The 19319-nt window shown below is 39.6% G+C and overlaps 1 protein-coding gene across 6 annotated transcripts in view; it reads left to right on the top strand.

The window, feature by feature from the left end:
* Positions 1 to 19319, top strand: part of RBPJ (recombination signal binding protein for immunoglobulin kappa J region) — a 154554-nt gene that overhangs the window by 91154 nt on the left and 44081 nt on the right. The window contains exon 1 of one of the 6 annotated variants that reach the window (XM_013303896.3): positions 1319 to 1393. The exons of 4 other annotated variants lie outside the window; for them this stretch is intronic. In XM_013303896.3, the coding sequence (XP_013159350.1) occupies positions 1374 to 1393 (20 nt within the window). In that variant the 5' untranslated portion in view covers positions 1319 to 1373. Of the gene's footprint in view, positions 1 to 1318; positions 1394 to 15590; positions 15889 to 19319 lie in introns of those variants that run through there. One more of the 6 variants, XM_013303897.3, reaches the window with a different exon arrangement.

Genomic DNA, 19319 nt, shown 5'->3' with positions numbered 1-19319 from the left:
ACCTTGAAATGGTAATGTTGTTAAATAAACCCAAAAATTGGGGTGTTCTTTTGTTTATGTCAAACTTGGAGCACATCTAGGTGATTTTCTTTTGTAGATACCTTCTGTTCCCCTGACTATAGCCAGCAGCCTTATCTGAGAGGTCACCACAAAGTTCGCTTTATTGGTTAGAGTCTCAGCAGACTCAACAAGTTTTGTTTGCCAAACAAATGTATCTTACGCATTTTGGTTGCAGATAACAGCATTACCAAAGCAGGCTTTTAATTTAAAACTGATTTTTCAAAAATAATGATGCAACATTTCCATGTACCAAATCTCATAGATCTAATAGCTGTGTCTCTACATCCCAGCCTTGTACTGCTAGTTTTTATTCACTATTTGGAAAAGGATTTCTTTAACCATTTCCCACTGGTTTCCAAGTTCGGTAGGAATTTTCAGGCTCAACAAACAGGAGTGAAAAAGCCTTCAGCCGGCGCTGCCTGACAGAGCAACAGTGCAGGTTACCACCAGCTGGTGGGTTTTGACTTCTTTTACGGCTCTGGTAGGAAGCCCAAGCTGCTCCACAGTTACCCAAGGACTTGGTTTGGTTTTGTATGATTTCAGTGAATCCGACAGAGCAGGCACCTCGTGTATTGGCAGAAGTTCCACAAAAGCTCTGGTCTGAACTCCGGAGGAAACGTTCACTATACACGGGGGGGGGCGGACGACTGGGGGGGGGGGGGCGGTGGGGGGGGAACTTCTCCACCTCCCCAGTACACCCCAACTCCTCGCTGACCGAAGGCCCCGCCTTCCCGCCGAAGGGGCCCGCCCCCGGCCCTCACGACGAGCCCGCCAGCCGCGCATGTGCCGGGCCCACAGACAGCACGAGGCGAGCGGCCCCACACGCGCCTCCCGCGGGGGGAGGCGGCGGCGGCGAGTTCCCCACGCCGGCACTGCCGGCCGATCCCGCCAGCGCCCCGTCCCCGCGCGCTAGCAGTCACCCCTCCCCGCCCGCCCTCGCCCCGAACGGTTTCTCCCCGCCACCGTTCCCCACGCCGGTCCGTCCCTCCCCGCCGGCGGGGGACGGCGCAGGAGCCAGACGCGCGAGCGGGCAGAGGGAATCCCTCGGTTCCCCCGCGGCGCCCTCGGCTCTCGCGAGAACGGCCCCGCTCTCCGCTCTGCCCGCTGGCCCGCGGCACCCAACTCTCGCGAGAGCGGCGCGGTTCCCACGCCTCGGCTGTTGTGTCTGAGGGGAGAGCCCAGGCGCTGAGTGGGCGGTGCGCGCCGTCCCCCCCGTCCCGCGCGTGTCTCACGGGCCCGCGCACGCGCGCTCCGGGCCCGGAGAGGGGGGGCGCTCTCGCGAGAGTAGGAGTTTTGGCGAGAGTTTGTGGAAGATGGCGCCTGTTGTGACAGGGTAAGTGCGGGGGGTTCGCAGCGCCGCGCCGGCAGCCGTCTGTTTCTGGGGGTGCCGGGGCGCCGGCTGCGCCGCTCTCGCCCGTCGGCGCCTCTGCCGCAGCTCAGGGGAAGCGAGAGCTGCCCTGCGGACGGCCCGGAGGCAGGCCCCGAGAGGCAAACCCTGGGGGGCTGGGGTCCCCCCCGGGTGGGCGCACGGGAGGAGGCCCCCCGCGCCTCGGGTGACGGACCGCCAGCGGCTGGGCTGTCCGGCGGCCCCCCGGCGCGGAGGTGCCGGCAGGGCCGGGCGCTTTCTTTGCTCTCCTCTCCGGCACCGGCACGCCGGTCGGGACTCCGTGCGGGGTCAGTGTTCATCCTGGCTGCTCCGGAGGGGGGTCCCTCTCTGAGGGCTTTCTGGAGAGCCGCGGAGCCCGGCGGGGAGGGGACCGCGGCTGGCACAGGCCGTGCCCCCTCATCTGTCGCCCCAGCTCATCTTGCCGCAGGAGGGGGACCCACGGGCTCTGCTGGCCACAGACCGGGAGCGCTCGGACAAAGGCTTTTGCTGCTGTGGTTGGGAGAAGTTGAGCGCAGTGCTCCTGCCCTACCTCGGCGCCCTTCGCGCGGGGAGGGTCGGCTGGAGCCCCCGGCCCGGGCCGCCGAGCGGGGCGGGTCTGTCACTGTCGCGTGTTGCGGTGGAGCGCGCTCGGCCGCACCGAGTGCCGCCGGGCTTACCACCCCTGCGAGCGGGGCACCCATCCCCTCAGGCTGGGGGACTGAGGTTCCCGTTCTTTCCTCCCTGCATGCTATTCCCAGGGCTTTTGTTGAGTGTTAGTTGCCTTCTTCCAAATACTGCGTTGCGGTGAAGGGCAGCAGCCTCCCCACCCCGGTATGCCATGCTGGATCATAACGAATGATAGTCGCCATCCCTTTCAGCCACGCAGGGCGATATTTAATCATGGCTAGCCAGCTGCAGCATGTGTCACGGTAATAAGTGACATGCTCTTAGCCACCTCCAGCTGATGAATAATAACAGATCCACTGCTGGCGTACAGTATGCAGTCTCACCTGCAGTGTTGCACTGCATATTGCCATCCTCACCATATCTTGCATTCTGCTGCCTATTGTAAGTTCCGCATCCTTTATTTTGGACTGAACTGAGCACGTGTGACCTCCCTCTGTGTTGAGGGAAGGGACAGTCAAGAGAAGAACAGGCCGTTTCTGTATTCCACCTGTTTGTTCCAGATGAAATCTTGACTGGTGAAAGTACTGCTGTGTCTTTCTAAAAACATGGACCTTATTTTATGATTTCACAGTGTGTCTGTGACCTTCTGTCTTCCCTGTGGGATTACATTGTCTATAGCATTGGCTCTGTGGTTAGAGAGCAACAGCCTGCTTGGGGGTGGGGTGGAGTTGGTGGTTGATGCTTTTGTTCTCATGGAGAAGGTAGCATTATGGTATTTTGTTGTTTTGTTTGGCTGCAGTAGTGTTTCCAATTCCTCGCTTTTGCTTGTCAAAAACTATATCGAAGCTTTTGCTTGATTTGTGTCCTGATAAAAGCATCTTATGGCTCATACATGTTTTCCCAATTAAATGTTCTTTAGGGAAGCTGGTCTTGTTTGTTATGGTTCCTGGAGTGTACTATTTTAGAGGTTAGAGTTGAAAGAAAGGAACAAATGATTTTAAAGTTTGCTATCGGTATTAGTCTGTGCTCTAGATGGCGAATAAGTTTTCCCATGTTTCTATTAGTTTACTCCTCTGAATATTTGGGCTCCATTTCCTTTTGTTTATTGATTATTGCAGGTTTGTCAGAAGTGTTCTCATGTTTGTGACATTACTTTTATCCTTCTTGGAGATCTGTTAAAATTCTGACAATAACAACTATAATTATTTTTTTTAAATAAATGATGGAATAATTTGAACATTAGGAAAAACAGCATTTTAGCAAAAGTGAAAAAAATTGTGTGTAGTTTTGGATGTTGATGCTAATTTATTGTTCAAAAACTGTAAGTAAAATAATTCTCTGAAAAACAGTCTTGTTTTCTTATTGTTAAATATTTTTAGCGTTGGTAAAATGAAGTCTGTTTGGTTGATGTTATAGTTAGATGAAATTAAGAAGCCTGATTTTTTTTTTTTGTTATTATTATTTTGTTACATGACCTGGTTTTGGAGTACGGCTCTGACGCTGAGTTTTCTGTGTGTGTGAGGATTAAAAATTGATCATATTCCAGTAGCTAATTTTTTTTTTTGTCAAAAAAGTCAGTAATAGAAACTTTCTTTCTAGGCTGTTCTGTAAAAGCTGACTTGCACAGGGAAAAAAGTTGAAATTAAAAAGCTGTAGCTGAAGAATGTAGTATGCAAATACTGCATTGTATTTTAGTGGGCAGCTTGCAGTTCTTACGGGTGCTCAGACTTTTGAGATAAAGCACATGGCTTTTCTGCAGTCAGTGTAAGCTAAATGTAAAAATACAATTTTTTTCCTGTGAAAACTGTATGCCTAAGCCTAAGTTATGGTACATTGCTTTATGATGTGTTGGAATGGAATAGTAGGAATTTATTGCACTATTTTTGAGGGACAGTCAGAGTACATTACCGGTTTCTTGTTTGCAGCATGTGGTACACTCCTACTTGCATCACAAGGAATGTTTTTATCAAGATTGCTTGTATTTACAGTATGACTGAATCTAAATTGTACAGTGGCAGAACTAGATGTAATGAGAAGTACACAGAAACATGTAAGAAGTAATTGAAAATTAATTACTATTTGAACTATTATTTAACATGAAGTGGATAATTTATGGCTGGGATAATAGAGTAGTATTTTGGGGTTTTGTGGAGTATTTTTGGTTTTGCTTGTGAATGATTTAGGGAAACTCATAATTTTAAGATGGAAAAATTAATAAAAATGTTATTTAATCGGGGAAGCATGTTTTGAGTGCAGAACACTTTGTTTTAAATAATTACTGATACTACAAAAATATCTGTAGGCCTCAACCAGTTTGAAAATTTTTGTGCTAGGCCTAATACAACCATATGACAGAGAGAATTTCTAATGCTATGAACTTATTTTTGTGTCATTTTAAAATGACATAAAATATGGAATGGTGTCTTCTCTGTAGCCTGTGACAGTCTGATCTTTTAAATATTAGAAAATAATGCAAGAAGCATTGCAAAAAAATCCAACAACAATAAAACCCTTGCAAAGAATCATGTATCAGCAAACAAGTGAACAAAATTTAGAAAGGGTAGATAGAAGTGATAAATGCTAGGCATTGGTTTCAGTACTTGATTAACAGTGAAAACCTCTGTAATAGCAGTATACAAGATAGTATTTGGGTTATTTTTCAAACGGGGTTTGCGTTGAAAAAGACAGAAATAACTGAGTGGGCTTATCACTAGTGTGATGTTTTCCATAGCATTGTAAAGTAGAAAATTGTTTTAGTAACCCTTTTCTAAGTATCAGACTCGTTTAAGTTATGTGTCCGAATTAGTCATTCCAAAGTTCTGTGGTTAAGAGGTGTTTCCTGACCCAGAATACTTGATGATTGAAGGGTAAGGGAAGACACATCAGATCTGTGATGACACAGGAGAATGTTTGGCATCAGTGCAGTGAGTTTTAGCGTACTGGTCTAGATGTGCCAGCCATCTGGTAGTTTTGTTTGTTTATTTGTTTTTAATGAGAACTATGGAAAAACTTGTAGGAGGTTTTTGAAGGATGACTGCTCTGTGGGGCTCTTGCAACTAGGAGGGCAACAGAAGAGAGGTTCAGAGGTGAAAATGTAAGTTTATTGAAACTTTAGCCTCATCTACATCCCAGTTAGTAATTTTCAGGATGAGGACATTGACCAGTAAGGGTCTTGAAGTAGAGAGTGAAGTGGATGCCGCTCAAGAGATGTCAGGGGAGGGTGGGGAGACTTTTGCGATCTTACCTTAGGCTAAAAAAGCTATCTGGAGAGGAATGTTCAGAATAAATAGAGCAGGGTCAAATCTGGATTTTGAAGGATGAAGAAGGGTGCTTCACTATTTCAGATGTGAACTGCTGTGGTCACAGGATAAAATTTAAGCTACTAAAAGCATATCTTCATGATGTGGTAGGCACTACCAGGGTTTCAAACCCAGATTATTTCTAGGACCTATAGAAAAACATGGGTTAAGGGCTGAGTCTTAGTTAAGAGTCCTGAAAGTCAGTGACTTGTAGTAGTGGAAAGGAGACTGAAGCAGTGATAGAAAGCTAAGTCCTGTGTTTTGTCTGTGCTGAGGCTGAGCTGATAGCCATCTGTACAGAGAAAGAGATGCAGGCTGAGAGGTTAGCTTGGACGAACACGGAGGGTATGTAGTAGAAAGTATGTTTCTAATTAACGGCAGGGAGTTATTAGTTGAATTTGAATCCTGGCACTGGACAAAGTAAAGGAGAATGGAGAGGGATGCAAGACAGAAACCTGTTAAATGATTCATAAGATAGTACAGGTGAATAAGGAGGCTCCTTCAGGAGGATACACTGAAAGAACAATTAGAATGATAAGGGATGAATCATGAGAGCAACAATGCCAGGGAAACCAGGGAGAATATTTCTGGAAAGGAAGCATTGCTGGTAGCTTTGGGTGATTGACAGGTCTAGGAAGATAAGAATTGCATATTGATTCTGAGCCTCATCATAGGGTTAGACTGCAAGAGATGTTAGTGAGAGTGGCTTCAGTGAAGCTCAAGGAATGGAAACAGGATTGTGTAGACTATGGGAGTAGAATTCAAGGATAGGATGGTTCTTCAGGCTATAGTTTTTACTGTCACTGGAGTTTTAAACATGGTGCTTATAAAGATTTGAGTAATACCATAACTATGGCTATTGTATTGTGTGTATACACATAATGAGTGTTAAAGCTTGGGAAAAACTCGTTTACAATCAAATGAGTAGATGGTTTTGTGTGACTAACATTTAAATCATTACCAAGGAGCTTGTCAATGTCTTAAGTCTATTGGGAAATCTTTGGGAGCGCTGTATTCTTGAAGCAGTCTTCTGAGATGCTTGCAAATACTCAATCTTTTGTAGTTTCAGTAGGGGCGATTTTAGGAAGTTAACTCTTGATCTGGATTTTATTTGCTTTCATTGTTTATTCATTGTATTAAGTAGCTCTTTGTCATTTCTGACTTATTTTGGTTGATATAGAGCACAAAGAAAGTTTGAAAATCATCTTTTTATAACTTGATTTCTCCAGAAGTGCTCTACAGACTGTTTTATTAGGCATAGTATGTGTGCTTTTCTTACTGCTAGTTAAAAGGCAATATCCTTTGCCAATACCTCTTTGCAGAGATAACTCTTAAGTTTGCTATTCTGTACTATGAATTGCATTATTGATCATGGGATTGTGGATAAGAGTTTTTTTCCTATGAGTTGCTAATTTCTACTTCCCAATAATAGTTCATTCTAGGGTTGTTTTTAATTATTTTGAACTGAATCAATTTATATGTTTAAAAAGCATGTGAAAAGAAGCTAAAGTAGCCTATAGCTGCTTGTAAGGTCTTCCTGAAAGAGCTGTGGTGCCTTCATGGGCAAAGAATTTGAGTAAAGGTTTTATACATACCTATTCTATGCTATGTTTGCTTTTTGATAAAATTGAAGAAAGAAATTTTAATTCTAGATTTGTAAAGTACATATTTAATAGAAACAAGTATTCTAGCTTATGCAATACATTTGAATCTCTGTTGGGAATGACGAATGTAATTTATGCAAGATACTAGTTTCACATTTGGAGTGCAAATTGTGTCAGCAGAATTTTAAAGTTTCAGGACATCTTTTCTATGTTAGTAGTACTTGCCACCCTAAATTCTTTGGATGTTAATTGCAAGCACATTATTAACTGACCTGTATGGCACTGTAATGTGCTGAATCACTGCATCCCAAGAGCATTTCTCAGGGAAGGTATACTTTTAAGTGGATTTTTAAAATTATTTACATTATTGCAATATTTTACAAAATTGAGCACTTGTAGTGTTGACTTGCTTTTTAAGAGTTGCTTATTTTTTCCTGTGTATTTAGGTGAAGAAGGGAAAAAGGTAAATGTCACTAGCTATATTGTCAAATGTAATCTTAATTCTGTTGACAAAACTGGATTTGCCTTTTGAGTCTATACTATTTCAAGACAAGTTTATAATTATAGGTGTAAAATTATATTCTTGATCTTACTGAACTTTCATTATTTTTATGTGGAAATGTTTATAATACTCTTAATACTGTACACCTTTCATACTTGTCTTGAACATAACTGCAGTAATTAATAATTAAGATTACATGAGGCAAGGAAATTATATGGAATTATGGTTCTCTCTTTCCAATGTAAAAACTCAGAAGAGGAAACGACTGATAAATTTCTTTGAAGAGAAAATTATTAATAGAAAGTAGCAATTTTCCTATCATTATATTCTTACTGAGTCTTGGAAAAGTAAGTGCTAAACTTAGTTTGACATTATCTCATTTCCTGGGGTTCTGCTTTATGCTGTGGTGCTCTTTACTCATAATTCGCGTGCATTTGTGTGTGTGTGTTTTGTGGTTGCTACCTTTTTCTAAAAAAAAAAAAATAATGTTAGGTACCCTTTGAAACATAAAGAAACTCTTTCATTGCCTGTTCCTATGTGGCATCATAGGCCCCTTTTCAGTGCCTATGTATACTATTGAAAATAATTTAATTTTTCGAGAAATACTTAATGCTCTTCAACTGGAGTTTAGTTATCCAGATAGTGACATATGCCCATGTATATTCATGCTGTTTTGCATGTGAATGCATAAACTACATATTTACAGTGGTAAACATTTTTACCAAGAAAGGAAAGAAGGTAGGGGTTTCAGTACGCATAGTCTAAGAAATCTCTTGGTTAAGATCAGCTTTACATCCTTGCAATAGGCAGAGGCTATAACTTTACAAGGATAAACACTATGTTTGGATTCCATTTAATATTTTTTTACAGTTTTTGAAGAGCTTGACTGTTCTATAAAATTTTACCATAAGACATAGTCTTTATAATGTCTTACTATTTTAATTAATCAGAGTATTCAATGAGTGACAAGCGGCTGGGGCATGATTTATTCTTTCTAAAACAATCTGAATGTTTTAGTCAACAGCATGTTTCTTCATTAAGTTTGTGATGCTTTTTTTTTTGAACATATATTTTATGTAGATAAGTCTTGAAAATATTCGTGTTGAAATTAAGTGTATATTTCTGTAATTATTTAAATAAAGCTCTTCTCATTGCTTCACTTGGAAAACATGAAGACATTAAGGTGGCTGTGTTACGGTATAACTTTTCCTCATTTGTTTTATATTCAGGAGGAAGAAATAATTTGTTTTCATTGTAATTGCATGACTGACTTGTATGAAGTGGCATTTAATCAGTATATTCAAAATCCAGAACACTTGTAATAAGCAAGAAGATGTATTGGCAAGTGGTCATTTTTGACTGCTCTGTGTGAGATTACACCTGTTACTCTATTTTTCTGCTTCTGGTAGGTGGGATTCAAGGGTATGTATTGCAATGAGTCCTAGTCAGTTTTCTGATTGTTACAGTTATTTGAATATATTTGAATAGCAGAGTAAACATTTGTAATTTTCCCTTTTTGAGTATGGACAAATGTAGACATTTTTCTGTATGTGCCAGAGAAAAGTCTTTTTACTTGTATTCTTGGTAACATTGCTTGGTCTGTAGAACATTTCATCTGCACTTTTTTTTCAAACTATACTTGTGGTGTGTTTCAAGTGTGTGGTGCCTTGGGAGACTACCAGGAAACTTGGTATCAGAATGAAACTTGATCAGGCAGCATGAAACTCAGAATTTTCTAAGCCTGAGAGAGGGAATTGAATTGTGAAAAATACTGGTCCCTAATTTTTGACGTACCATAGAAACGGCACAAAGTAAAAAGTACTCTTTAGGCAATATACTACTTTCATTTTCCTGGCAGCTCTTATTTTAACTCTGTAATTTAATTTTGTGTGGGAGCAGTGGCAGAGCATCTTGCAGGTAGTGTTTCTTTTGCAAGCTGTGGATTAGGAACTGCCAGTGTAAAAAAATAAGGTCTAATTTGTTTGCTCAGCAGAAGTTTGTGAAACTAAGCATTTATCAGTTTTTGGTAACAGTGTGGGGTGGTCTCTGGTAATGGGTTACTGCTTTCACCAGTGCTTTTACGTAAAGGGAACTTCAAAATGAAGGCCTAGAGAATTAGAGGTGCTTGTGCTTGCTCTGAATTATGCCATTGCGGAAGAGTTCTAAGGCCTGGCATTATAGAATAAATAATAATTAAACTTACTCAGTTATTTTATTATTGTTGTTGTTCCAGCCATCTGCGTAAAAGCCCTTCATGTCCTGAACATGAAAAAACAAGCACAAAATACCAGTGACTTGCCAAGGTCAAACGCAGAGTCCATGGAGAGGTGGAAATAGAACTGTTGTCTCCTGATTCCATTCTCATTGCTTTGTGTGGTTATGGGCTGTTTGCTGTTCAGTTTGCTGGGTTTTGACAGGTGGCATCATGTCTTCTCTCGCTACTGTGCCTGTGAAAGATGGTCAGCAGATACCAGACTTTCTTAGGTTTTCAGTCTGCATAACAGAAAGGTATGGTAAGCAAGACTAAGACTGACGGTATTCATAATGAATGTGTTTTGGTAATATTGAAGGATATTAGAATAGACACTAGAGAGATGCTGCTCTTACATAATGGAGACATAAAAGCAATGGCTAGGGCATGACCAGTGGATAAATGTGGCATGAAGAAAAATGAAGTGGTGCTGCAGTGTGCTATAGCCATGTCTTTATACTACAAAAGAAATTATTCTGTATAGGTATTTATTTTAAAATTCAAAATATTTTACCACTTTCCAAATCAGCCAGCCAGCTCTGACTTGAGTAGTGAGGGTAAGAATTCAGAAAAGAAAAAGCTTCATTGAAAGACTGGTGTTATTCTGCATGTGTGTATTTCTTTTCAGGCTCTCATAGTTTTGTAGTAGATACACAGTGATGACTAGTAAAATCCTTAATAATGTAATATCTTCCAGAAGTGAGGGGGATATAGCAGAACTATTTTGGACGTGTCTTTTCTGTCCAAGTATTTTTCTAGCCAAATTTTTTCCTTCTGCTGTTCATTGCCAGCACTGAGTCCTGGGGTGTTGTTTTTCGTTTGTGGTTTTTCTTTTTTTTTCTTTTCCTTTTGCATTCCAGTTGTTTGTTTTTTTTTTTATTGCATGGTTGGTTTTGTTTTTGATTTGTTTTATTTAAATGTGCATTACAAATCTTTCGTTAATAAGCTATGCAGAGCAGTTAATCAAAATAAGTATTTGGGATCAGGCTTCCTCTTCGGAAGAGGCTTGTAGCACACTTGATGCATTGTGACAGGCTCTTTCAGTCAGTACAGATGATACTTTTAACCCTAATTGTCATGTAAAAGTTTGAGAGATCTTCATGTAAGTACTAAATTTACAAGTGTGGCTTTCAATATTAATTGATTTGCTGGTTATGGAGGTGAATGTGCCTCTTAGTTTGTCTGCAGGAGTGAAAGAAAAATATATTATGCAGAGATAGAAAACAGGGAGTTTTCTAGATCTGAAGTAATTTTTTTGCCATAAAGGTCATCAGAAACAGGAAGGTGAAGGCATAAAAACTTATTCTAGTATATTTTAATTAATAATACAGACATTGGCCAGGTTAATGTTCAATTTTGATAATACAGTAAATAAGAATTCTGTTAGCAATGCTACCATTTATAGCAGCACCCTCAAAATACTCAGAACTGTGCTAAAAGAAATGTGAGAACTATGGTAAAACAAATGTCAGAACTTTTTCCATTTTTACTTGCAATGGGCAAGATACCTGTATTTCCTCGTAGTTAACAGGTAAAACAAAGGAGTCGTCATGAAACAATGTGTTAAAAAAAAAAAAGAGGTCTTATTGAGAAGTTTTACTCACAATTAGCTTGTTGAAGTGATAAATCATACTTCAAATGGCAGCAAAGAAGAGTAGACCAGGCTCTTACAGTCATTTGCAAGTGTTAGAGTCTACTAGAAAGTATAGTTCAACTCTTTTTATTGGATCCCTTGACCTGTAAGGATAACTATTATTCTTTTGACTAGCTGCTACATGTACATTAGCTTTTGAGATTGCAGTCAATAAAAGGTGACCTCTGAAGGTATGCTGAAGGTACGTGACAAGACAGAGTTTGAAGCCAGTCCTTGTGTGAGCGTTCCCTGACTCTAGGCTGAATTTCCATATGGAAATAAAACATACAAGAGCGAACTCTCTGAATGTTCATTCAGATAGTGCTTCTGGACAAAATCTTAATGTTTCTGGGTTTTTATATTGTTAGTACTTTGCAAGCAAGCAGAAAAACTGAACTGACTCTTAGCTGTTTCACCTTATTGCTGTGTGGCTCTTAAAGTCAGCAGTAGACTGGTTAGACTTGTCAGTTTGCATACTCATTAAAGTCTTACTGCATCGGTTCAAATTTGAAAGTTTTATCTTTTTTGGTTAGAACAGGTCTTAAAAAAACCCAAAAGCAACAGACCGATGTTTGCCAGATGTTATTAGGCAGTGATGAGTATTACATCTGTAGAGATAAGAGACTTCACTTACTGGAAGTTTTCCTCAGTGCTTCTGGTGCATAGGATTCAAATTGTGGGTTTTGTTGTTTAAGGTACTTTCCTAACATAGATTTTACGGGTGGTACTTTTGACACTTTCTCTGTTGTATTCAGTATTCTCCTACTTAATGTCCTGACTTTAGGCAATTTTGTTCAATAATGGTATTACTTCTTTTTTAAGATAGAAGATGCTATTCTACCATGTCCAAATCACTTTCCTAATATATTCTCCTTTTTGTTTTGGCATTAGTCGAAATGTGTATTAATCACTGCTTGACATTCCTTTCTGCTGATTCCAGTTTAGATCTGGTCAATTCTGCTTCCTCTTGTTATATGTACAGTGTAATGAAAGAACTTTGGGGGTTTCTTATATTACTTAGTTGCTTTCAGTCTTGTTCTCTCCTGAATTTCATGACCAGCCCTCAATTAGTTTTGCTTCTACATCTCTTTACTTTTTTTTATGAAGTAATACAGCAGGATACTTTCTCTATGCTTTTTTTTCCTGTGATGTTTCTATATAAGCCCAATTCTCTTTGTTCCTGGGCAGTCTGCGTTCATTTACCTTTGTCCAGAACAGTATTTCCAGAGTACTTCCCAACAGTATTGCTCCGGATCTGTCATGTTCCCTTCCCTCCCCCCTCCCCCCCCCTTTTTTTCTGTTACTTGCCCTGTAAGGCTTGTGGTGTGCTTAGAGCATCAGCACTGTTATCTACAGAATGGGGAAGTCACTGTTACTACTCAGCCAATGTGATAATATAACAACTGTATGTTTTAAGTCAAATCCAAACCCTATTCCTTGCTTTTTGGAACTTGGAGCTTGGCCATATCAGTGTCTTTCATTGTGAGAGGAGATATCTAATGGTATGCAGCTTGTCTCCCAGCTAAAGAGCTGGCAAGTATTGGAGAGAAAATAAAATCTGAAGAATTCAAGAACCCAAGATACCATGTGTAACAGAAGACAAAACAATGATACAGAGAAGTGAGGAAAATTAAGTTATATGGGGAAAGGCAAAGAAAGATCCTAGGTGTTAATACTGTGAAGGCAGGAAACATATTTTGGGAGGGGTAAGTAGATGACATAGTGGAGGATCACTTTATTTTGAAGGAGTTTCATTATTCCCTTTCACTACGCTTCTTTCTTTTGACATGTTTCAGTCCTCTTCTTCATCTTAGAAGTGTATGGGAAGCTATCACTATTTTGTTATTCTTTTGCTACTCCAAGAAGGATGGATAGAACAGAACTTTGAATTAATTAATTCAGAGACTGCAATCTGTTGCTAGTAGCATTGTAGGGAGTATATTGAAAGCTGTAAAGAAACAGGACACTTTGTTCTTTACTAACATGGTGTATTTCTAAAGCAACAGAACTGGGGGAAAGGATTGGTTTTGAAGTGATGAAAGCAAACTAAGTAAAGCTGAAACGAAGTTTTGAAAGCCAAATTCTGTAAATAAGCATTGCCCAAAAAGGGGTATGTGTGTATACAGATAAGCTTCAGGTTGTTTGTTACACAGCTTTGTTATACAACTTGAATTAATATTGACTATACAGAAAGTTTCCTTTAACATAAGATGGGTTAAAAGAGCATGTGTAACTTCCTGCATAAAATTGTAACTTTTCTTTTTGCCTGGTTCAGTGGTTGAAGAGAAACACTAGATTTGCTTTTCTTAATATTGTTTTAGAATCTTAAGAGAAATGGTATTCATACTGGGATGTTTTAGTATAAGTTAGAAATTATCATTTTGATTGAAATAGTTTGATATTTGTTGTTCTCATCAGAGAATGCATCTTTAATAGTTTGTAGGTTTTGTGCTACACTTGTCATGAACTTGTCTGCTTATTTTTATGTCACAAAAAATACGTATCTGAAAGATTAACAAAGATATTCCTGAAGTAGGTGGGTAACACTGGTGCACTTTTTCTTTCAACAGTGAGCCTCAGTTTATGTTCAGTGATTAAGCAGCTCATGTAACCCTTTGGCTACAGGACTCCTATCCCCTTCATTTTGCAACAAGATTTAAAAAGTCCAATAGGCATGTCCTTTGCATATCAGAATTGAATAATAGTTCCAGCCAGTGAGGCTCAGTGTGTGCAACCTTTCTGCTTTGGTAAAGGGAACCTTCAAACATTCAGTCTTGCAACACTGGACTGTAGTTGGAGTAACAGGAAGCAAACACTTAAGCTTTGTCCTGGATCTTCATTGCTTCTTCTGTCTGTGGCCTCTTCCTTTTTCCAGCTGCTTTCTTCTGTCGTGGAAGCCAAAAGTAACTTCATGCTCTTCTCCCGAGAGTTGAGTCATTTATCAGCTTCTCCTTTGCCAGATAATCTGTAATGGAATACACTACATTTTCTTCTGGCTGAGGCCATTTATTGCATTGTCCACTTGCTTTTGCCTTTCTGTCTCAGTCCTCTTGATTTGTTATTCTGTCCATTTTCTACAGTGTCTACAGTTAATTGTAGCTGTTAGAAACATCTTCTTGAGGACTCTTGAGTTCAGAGTGCCCTAGGTCTTGGCACAGTATCATTACTGTAATCACCTATGACTCATACTGCTGGGTGGCAGGCAGGTTCAGGGAGCTCCTTTAACAGGGGCTCTAGCATACCTGAAAGGGTGGACTGTGTTGGTTTTCATTACAGAACTAGTCAGGATGATGAGCTTTTTCGACCTCTTTATACTCCTTGTGTATTGTGAAGAGTGGTGCCCTAATGGTGAGTATACTTTGGGTTTGTCCCACGGTGTGCTGGCATGGTCAACCAGATCTTATAACTATTGGAAGTAGCATAGTTGAGCAGACATTGGGTGCCTGTCATGGCATCGTTTGTGGTGTTAATGAAGATATATTTCCTAAAGGACATTATGGCTTATTGTTGCAAATCTCTCAGGGAAAACCTTTCCTTGGGGGGAAAAAATCTTAAATAAACAAAACAAAACCAAAAAACCCTGAAACCTCAGCTGGATCTGCAGCTTCTTTTTTTTTTTTTTTTAAAAAAAAAAAAGTCTTATTTTGTTCTCAAAGTTAGAAGCATCTGCTAGCAGGGCTGTATTGCATGGTACCAAAGTAAAACTGCTTGAGACCCTCAAATGTAGAAGCTCAGTTTTCTTATTTATTTAAATTAGCTTTTTGAAAAGCAAATACATGAGTAGTAGAGATTCATTATGCTTTCCCTTACTGTTTGTAGTTAATTTTATTGAAAAACATTTGTATTATCGTACCACATTTCACAGCTGGCTTTCTTTGCATACCTTCAAAAAGCTGTGGCATTCTGTGTCAGTGCTCAGGTCAGCAGTGAGCATCTGTAGCCATGTGATTTTGGGGCTTTTCAAGTGTCACTACAATATGAGACTGGCTTTGCTGACATGTTAAAACTGAATTTTAGTTCTGGGGTGGGGTGACCCTTTGAGGCTGATCATGCCAAATTGTCTTGGGATTCCCTTCCCCATCTAGTGTAGCCCTGTTCTACAGCAGAACTCTCCCTTGGTCTCTTGTCTGCCCCACTGGTCTCCAAAGCACATAGAATGTGTCCCTTACTATCTACAGTGTGCTTGGACCATGTGAGGCCCAGTTATGAATAAAACCTGTTCATTTCTGGCAACAGTGGGCTCAGAAATCCCCTGAACTGAAAACAGTTGTAGACAGGGGGATGTTCATAGGAAGTACCATTTAGGGTTGGGTGGTTCTTACTTTTCTTCAGCTGTTGGAGATGGACAAATGGATTGCTGGAGCCTTGGCCTGAATTAGAGTAACCACTAGCAGTGCGAGCAGAAGGCCCTGCACCTCTGGACGGACTGTCATAACTCTGCCCTTCTTCACTGCCTCACTTGCTTTGCAGCAGCAAGAGGGAGTAGAGGGGAATGCATGGACAATAGTCTGGAATGAGGGAGAGAATGAGCTCTCTAAATATGAAGGTAGGTAATGATGGCTATATGTGTGTAGGCATCCTAATCTTCTTTTGTCTCTATTCTTTCGATTTTTCTATTACTGCAAAGATTTTGTTGTCTGAAGAAATTTTGGAGATGAGAAAGTTAAGATTTCACTATCTCAGCACTGAAATTTTTGTCTGATTTTTTTTTGTTTTGTTTTGTTAAGGTATGGAAACATTGAATGGCTTTTCTGTTTTACACGTTCTTGTATTTAGCTGTAGGGAAGTTGGTCTTTCTCCCCCCAAGGGAGTTTCCTGTGTATATGGAAAAAATACAAAACAGAAGTGAAAAATACCTCAGGCTTCCAAACCTGCTGCTCATATTTCACTTCTCCCACTACCCTTCTCATCACAGAAACAGTCCAGCAGTTCTTCCTCTGTCCCCATAGCAATATCATCTATTTAAAGAGCTAGACACCATCATAGCTAATATGGTAGGTAACTTGGCACACAAAATTATTACAGCAGCCTGTGAACCACTGGGGGGGAAAAAAGAATTAAGTTACACAGTGATATACTTTTCTGGTGTTTATCTTCCTGTTGCCAGAATGTTTTATTAGGCTTTCTTCAGGCTAGTAAACACAACATAATTTGATACCTGTTCCAAGAGGCTTATAGTCATAAATAAATTTAGTATGCAACTCATGGTGGTTTTTTTTTTGTTTAAAAATCCACTTAAAGCAGGAGCTCAACAGTTAAATTGCATTTCATAATTTATTATTGTCATTGGAAATTCTGGAGACCCTCTGCTTACAATCTGACTGAAGAGCAAAGAGTTGGTTTCTATATTTCTTATGTCTGCGTGAACAGTGTGTAGATAACAAATTGAAAAGACTTGTAAGATGAAATGCTGGTATTTTTTATATGTGTGACTGCCATTTTGACAGTATTTAAACTTTCCCATAATCATGTAAGGTAATTCAAGCACTTCAAAATTGGCATTCTAAATTTTCTTCTTTTGTTTAGATTGCATTTTGCATATGCTATTGTCAGGTAACAGAGCCTTTTTGGTCTCCAAGTTGTTCTATAAACAGCAGGACTAAAGAACTTGTGTGTCTTATACATGTCTTATACACTTGTATGGTGAGGGAAGTTTACTGGACAATGCCATGAGCTCCGTCATCCCTAATGGGCCATGCGTAGCTGTAGTATAGCTAAGGCATATGCTTGCTATCTATCCAAATGGCATATGCAAAGTGACCTCCTGTGAAACAGTGTGCCATTGCCAAGTTCTGCTTGTCGTCTTCAATGACAGTATTTTGGAAATGTCTATCCAGCCTCCACTTTTCATAAAACTCAATGAAAAGATACCATCTCTCTAAAATGCTGAATTCTAAGCCATAGCTTCTAATATAGGTCATCCCTTGATTTTTTTCAGGATGAGACTTTTAAAATTCGTTTACCTTTGCTGCACAGGCATCTACATGTTTTAATTCAGGAGTTCAGCTTATCTATCTCATTGCTGAACCTTAATGATTGTGTTTGTGTATGATTTTCTCATTTTTCTTGGAGAGTTCAATCTGTCCTGTTTGAAGCAGCGCTAGGCAGGAATTGTGGGAAGGAAATCTCCCTGTTCATTAGCATGTTCCATGTACTACACACTTGCAGTGTTGGCAATAATTTTTAAACAGGTCAAGATACAATTGAGATGGTGGTAGCTGCTAACTGAAGTTAATTCCTGAATTTGGTTGTTTAGTACTTCAAAACAGTTTTGACAATTTACTTTCCCTTCTGGCCTGAATGTACTTGAAAGGATGAGACAATGTTTTGAAAAGAGGTTGGGTTCAGAGCTCAGCAGTTGGGAGTCTTCGCAACACTGCTTAGGCACGCTTATCATGCAGTAAAATCCTTAGACAAAAATTTGTGCCAGCACAGGCATTAGTCTGGGAAACTAGTGTTGTAGCAGTCACAGGTTCAAGATCATGCAGAAGTTCAGTGCTGTTGGGTAAAACTTTCTTTTAAAATACTACCTCCTTAAACACTTAGAATACCTAGGTCAAGTAAAATTTGTCTCAAACACTCTTGTTTTCAAGTTGGCTTCATAGTGTACCTCATTAAGATGCAGGGAGAAGTTTTACCAGTAATTTGCATCTGTGTGGAGTTTAAACTTGACAAACCTGAAAAGCAAGCCTACTTGAATTAAGTATGATTCACACAATTTCAATTTAAAAAAATGGACAATAATAACTGCTTTGCAGTTGTGCTCTGCAGATACTTTTTTTTTCTTAGAAAAAAATGCCCCATTAGAGCTATTTGGGCACAATAGGAGCATGTGTAACTATGTAAGAGAACCGTAATACTATAATACTAGAAAAAAAGATGATAAGGTGTTAGCCTGCTGACATCCCAGATGTGTAATCTAATCTTTTCATATGATTGTTGTAAATGTACTGTGATAAGGAGGAGTAGAGGTGTATTTTTGGAGTATCTGTTTCATTATCGTGTTCAGGGATCGTTGACCAATTTACCACAAGCATTGTTAAAGGTATTATTGCATTTCATGATAGGTATTGTGGAGATTATATTTCTCTAGCAATTTTTTTCTAAATATTTGAGTTCTGCATTAAAAATAGTAATAATTGAAGGGAACTTCTAGTTGATATAATTTAAACAGAAATATACTTGTTGTACATGCTTTATTTTCCTCTTTAAATCATTAAACATTTGTTAAATGGGAATCTGAATTTTTGTCTTTCCTGTGTGGCAATGCTCTAGTAATTATTGCAGGAGCTGCAACTGAAGTATAAATTAATCACTTGAAAACACAGAAATAATTTGCCTATGAATCAATTCAACAACAACAAAATCCAAAGCTTTTAAATCTTTTAAAGCATTTATGGTATTATTGAAACACAGGTTTGTAAACTGCAGAGGGAGTGTCACTTAATTTTGCTGTCTAGTTTTGTGACTTTAAAGGTTCAAGAATTACTTGTTTATATAAAATGCTTCCCAGTTGGAGACTTTTAGTATAACCACAGTGAAAAAGATTTGACGAGCAAGAATAGCCTCCAAATGATTTAGCTGTCCTAGAAGGTTGAAAGAGCTGTCTAATTCTCCCTCTTTTCTGGGATGTGTGTTTATTGCTGGTGTTTTTATATTAATGGGATGATATATTCATAAGCTTAATTATGAAGCAATATACCTGAGATTGATTAATTTTAGGATACTGACAGCTCATTTTGCAACTGCACCCAGTTAATGTTAGCGTAACAGTGTAATTCCTGGGTGACGCAAGAGGAAAACATCTGAAATCTAGGAAACCCTATAATTTTGTACAACAGGTTGGTGCCAAATATGTCTTTGTTAAAAAGTGTATGTATTCACAGGTTTTGTGTCATTTTAATCTACTGAATAAATGGATTTTATTTGCCGATTTGGAAATTACTGTTTGCATGGGAACCTGGTTATGAACTGATA

The sequence above is a fragment of the Falco peregrinus genome, chromosome 2, assembly GCF_023634155.1.
Source record: "Falco peregrinus isolate bFalPer1 chromosome 2, bFalPer1.pri, whole genome shotgun sequence".
Classification (NCBI taxonomy): domain Eukaryota; kingdom Metazoa; phylum Chordata; class Aves; order Falconiformes; family Falconidae; genus Falco; species Falco peregrinus.
Note: the sequence above shows the minus strand (reverse complement) of the source record. Positions and strands in the feature narration are given on the sequence as shown.